At 66.3% G+C, this 4,903-nt stretch overlaps 1 protein-coding gene across 1 annotated transcript in view; it reads right to left on the minus strand.

Moving 5' to 3' along the window:
* Positions 1 to 211: 211 nt before the first annotated feature.
* EFNA3 (ephrin A3) overlaps positions 212 to 4,903 on the minus strand; it is a 14,298-nt gene continuing 9,606 nt past the window's right edge. Inside the window, exons 4-5 of the mRNA XM_017727848.1 lie at positions 1,267 to 1,346; positions 212 to 226 (exon numbers count right to left, since the gene is read on the minus strand). Coding sequence (XP_017583337.1) covers positions 212 to 226; positions 1,267 to 1,346 — 95 coding nt within the window. The remainder of the gene's footprint in view (positions 227 to 1,266; positions 1,347 to 4,903) is intronic.

The raw sequence follows: 4,903 nt of genomic DNA on the forward strand, positions 1-4,903 counted from the left end.
AGCACCGGGACCGCCACCGGGCAGGGGGACACAAACCCTCCCTACCGGGACCGGCACTAGCCGGGACACAAACACACACCTTCCCCCACACCGGGACCGGGCAGGGGGACACAAACCCCCGCCCCCCTACCGGAAACGGCACCGGGCAAGGGGACACACTCCCCTCGCCCCACACCCTCACCCTGCTCTCCTGGTCCACCCCCCTCGATGCTCACACGCCATCCCCCTGCGGGAGACCGGCACAGAGCAGGGACACCCCCCCACAAGTGACCCACACCAGGTAGGGGCCCCACACACACACCGGCGTGGCGTGGGGGGCAGGTCCTCCCCGGCAGCACCCACCACCCACGGTCCCCCCTGGGGTCACCTTCACCCGGAGCGCGGCCCGGGCTGATCCCCACAGAGTGACCTCAGAGGCCCAGGGAAGAGTGAACCCTCCTTACCGGGAGGTCTGGCCGAGGGTGCAGGATGGGAGCTGTGGGTGCAGGACAGGGGGCTGAGGGTGCAGGGTGGGGAGCTGTAGGTGCAGGACGGGGCTGTGGGTACAGGATGGGGGGCTGTGGATGCAGGGTGGGGAGCTGTAGGTGCAGGATGGGGCTGCGGGTGCAGAGTGGGGTGCTGTGGGTGCAGGATGGGGGGCTGTGGGTGTGGGACAGGGAGCTGTGGGTGCAGGAATAGGTGCTGCCGGTTCAGGATGCAGGGCTAAGGGTGCAGGATGAGGGGCTGTAGGTGCAGCACGGGGGCTGTGGATGCAGGGTGGGGAGCTGTAGGTGCAGGAGGGAGAGCTGTGGGTGTGGGATGAGGGGCGGTGGGTGCAGGAGGGAGAGCTGTGGGTGCAGGACGGTCTGTGGATGCAGAGGGAGGGGCTGTGGGTGCAGGATGGGGGGCTGTGGGTGCAGGACAGGGGGGCTTTGGGTGCAGGAGGGAGAGCTGTAGGGGCAGGATGGGCTGTGGGGGGTGCAGAACAGGGAGCTGTGGGTGCAGAACAGGGAGCTGTGGATGCAGAGTGAGGGGCTGTGGGTGCAGGGCGGGGGGCTGTGGGCGCAGGACAGGGGGACTTTGGGTGCAGGAGGGAGAGCTGTGGGTGCAGGACGGGCTGTTGGTGCAGGACGGGCTGTGGGTGCAGAACGGGGAGCTGTGGGTGCAGAACAGGGGGCTGTGGGTGCAGGGTGAGGGGCTGTGGGGGCAGGGGGGGGGCCTGTGGGTGCAGGACGAGGGGCTGTGGGCGCAGAGCCGGGGTGGGCACAGTGGGCACGCTGCCACTGCCTGGCGGGAGCGCGGTGCCTCGCTGTCGGCTCCCATTTGCTCTGACATGGATCCATCCGTGTCCCGGCCGGCGTGCGACGCTTCGCCGCGTGTTGTGAAGCGATAACTCAGCCGCATTTGCAAAACAACTTTCCTCTTGTTTATTCCATAATGATCCATTGATTGTGGGTAATGTTGCATGCCCTGTGCCGCAGCGGGCGCGGAGCGCTCCCCTGGCACACGGCAGGGGCTCCGGCAGGCGCCGGCACCGTAACCTGAGAGCGACTGTGGCTCCCACAGCCAAGGGATCGTGCGGGTCCAGGCCGTGGGGCCGGGTGCCCCACATCCCACCTGCACCCCGCGCATCCCAGCCTCTCTCCCCACGCCCTCGCTCCCAGGGAGGGGGACTGGCTGCTTTTCTCTCATCCTCCCTGGTTGTGGCCAGGCCTGACATCATCCATAATGACAGTGCGAGGCCTCTGTTCCCGGGACGCTGGTGCTGCCGTGGCTTGTACAGGGGAGCACCTCCTGGGAACACCCCTGGCATCCCAGAGCTGGAGCGTGGCACGTGCAGGCCACGGGGATGGGTGCAGCCAGATGGTGGTGGGAACCAATCCCGTGGTCCCGGCATCGCCCTGGTACTGCCCCCTCCACATCAGGGACAGACTGTGCCTGGGGAAACCAAGGCAGGGAGCAGTGATGGGGGAGGGCTGGGCGGCCCCTGGTGCTCAAGCCTCGTGCTGGCCCTGCCAGGGGCATAATGAGCCTCCTGGGGCACCGTGCCGGATCCATCCTGTGGCACTGGGATGTGGTACCCAACTCCACTGGCCAAGGGGCTCCCCTGCCCCATCTGCCATGGCCCCAGCCCTGGAGCGAGGCCACCAGGACACAGCGAAGGGGCTGGGAGTGAGGCCACATGGACACACCGAGACCCAGTGTCACCACCATGCCTGGCCCACAGTACTGGTGGAGGACCAGGAGTGGAAAGACAAGCGCATGTCCCCTGCTGGGGACAGTCTGAGGGACAAGCTGAGGCTAGAGGTGCCCCATTACCTTCCTTGGGACCCAGTGGTGGGGGCACAGGGTGGGCAGCACCCCGCATAGGGTGGGTGCCCACCTGCAGTGGCACTGGGAGTGCCGGCGGTGGTGCGCACACGGTGCACGTGGTCATGGCCACGGCACCTGGGAGCAGGTGACAATGGGCTGGGATTGGTGCCCATGATGGCAGGACAAAGGTGAAGCCGTTTTATGCTGTAAACATCGCTGGTGCTCCGTGTGGGGCAGGTGGGGCTGGCCAGAGGCCGCTGAACTCGTGACAAAGTGTTTATGGTTTCTTGGCTGGGGATACCCAGAAGTGCCCCGGCCCCTGACTGGGCTGACGTCACCGGTGCAAGGCTGGGGGAGGAAGAGGAGCCGTCCAGTTCGTGGCCGGGAGCGAAGGCCGTGGTGACGCACGGTGCCGGCTGCGTGCAGCCCGGCAGGTAGGCATGGCAGGTAGGCATGGCCCGATGCCAGCCTGGTGGGGGCAGAGCCGCAGCCCCAGGGCTGTCCAGCTGTGCCAGGACCTCATGCCTTTGGGCAGAGAGCCCTGACTGGGCAGGGGAGCTGCCCTGAGGTGAGGCAGGACCTTGTGCCACACGGCTGCTCCTGGCACACATCCCCTGCCTGGATCTGCTGCCAAGGCTGTGGAACCCCAAAGTACCCAAGGGGCACCCAGACCTCAGCACTGAGGTCCCAACAAGGGCCCCCCACTTGACGTGGGGCATCTGCGCTTGGGAATCCCGTCCACCAGCACCCCAGAGGACTCCTGGTGGGTCTGGGCTGTCCCGCTGTGCTCAGCCCTAGGGCATGAAGTGGACCTGAGCCAGGTGGCCGGTGCCCACGGAGCCATTGGTGGTGCCACGCATGCACAAGAAGTGGTGCCAGGGTCGAGGCAAATGGCAGGAGGGATCCTGCAGGCAGAGCTCTCCATGCCAGGGCGATGACTGCAGCTCTTGCACCCCTCCAGGGCACTGGTCACCTGAGCTGTGCCAGGCTCACTATGCCACGTGCCACCAGCATGGCACCACCCCGGGACAGGGACTGTGGCCAGTCTCTGGCAATCAGCACCTGGCCGGATATGGCCCTTGGCAGTGGCGGTGGTGCTGCCCCATCCACACCATGCCCACCCTGCCCTGGGTCAGCAGACAGCTGCCAGGGGCACCTCAAGACCCCGGGAGGGGGTCCATGGCAGGGACTTCAGCTCCGTGTCGGGCCAGGCCTGTCGGAGCACGGCGGGGGGGGGGACGTGGGGAAGCCGGCGCCTGCTGGGAGCCCTCCCAGGACCCGTCTGACGGGTTCGTCGGCTCTTCCCGCACCCGGACAAGCCCGGGCCGGCGGGACCCCCAGCCACCGCCCAGCAGCGCCGGCTGGGTGGGGGAGAGCGGCTGGCCTGCCGCCACGGCTGTGCGGACCCCTTTCCCCAGGAATCCCCACCGAGAGCGGGGCTGCAGCCCCTCATCCCAAGCTGCCCTGGGAGGAAAGTGGCTGTCCCCTCCCGGGGGCCACTGGGCTCCCCCAGCCCCGCACGCTGCAGGGTCAGGAGCCCACGGCTACTCCCCTGTGCCTGTGGGGGCTGTGGGGGTCTGGTTGCCCCAGCAACACCCCCCTTTAGATGAGGCCCTATCCCCAGGCACAACCCAGCCCCCCACATCCCCTTGGCTGGAGACACTGTGGGGGAGATGAGAGCGTCCCCCATCCCGCAGGAGCCGCCAGCGCGTGCCAGATCCCCCCAAAACAGGCAGGAGCCGGCATGCCCGGCAGAGCCAGACGCGTCGGGGGGGTGATGCCGGAGTTCCCATGGGGCTGCAGCACCCCATGTCTGCTCACTCCGTGCAGCTGGTGAGGATGGCAAGGAAGGCTCTCCTGCTCCCGCTGCTCTCAAACACCACCCCAGCACCCCCAGGGCTGCGTGCCAAGGGCCCCCCGCGCTGCCCTTACCTGCAGGCGCTCTTCTGTCCATGCCGCATTCCTGTGGGAAGCACCGGGTCCCTGCCAGATGCTCCCTGTCGGTGCTGGGGGGTCGGTGGGGAGCAGAGCCGGTGGTGGGGAGCACCCTGCATCCCCCTGCCGGCGGTACCGAGCCCGTGGATGGAGCTGTTGTGCCTGGCAAGGCGGGTGGCACGGCGGAGGTCAGCGCTCTCCTGAACGCCTGTCCCGGCCGGAGCCCCCCCGGGAGGGCCAGAGCCCTTCCGAGGGCTGGAAGTGCTGCACGCCACCGTGACAGGGGTCCGTTTTTTTATCCTTTTATTATTTTTTTTTATAGACTAAGAGCAGAATATGAAAATCACCAGCCAAAGCACTTGAAAAAAAGATCGAGAATGTTTTTTTTTTTCTTTTGTTTTGTTTTGTTTTTCCCCAAAAAGTGTCTGTGCGTTTGCATAGGTCAGGTCTTCACGGAAGACGAGGAAAATCCAACACGTTCGACTATGTACAAGCCAGCCCAGGGCCGGCGCCGCTGCCTATGGTACAGTATAGATATATCTCTGTAGTCGCTCTCTGTACAGTATGTATACATCTATATGGGTATGTACAGACTGCCCGGCCCCGGGGGTCCCTGCTCTCACCGGGCTCCCCCGCCCCACGGGGCAGCCACGGGGCACCGGGGGGGCTGGGGGGA

This window comes from Corvus brachyrhynchos, unplaced genomic scaffold (assembly GCF_000691975.1).
Source record: "Corvus brachyrhynchos isolate BGI_N302 unplaced genomic scaffold, ASM69197v1 scaffold122, whole genome shotgun sequence".
NCBI lineage: Eukaryota > Metazoa > Chordata > Aves > Passeriformes > Corvidae > Corvus > Corvus brachyrhynchos.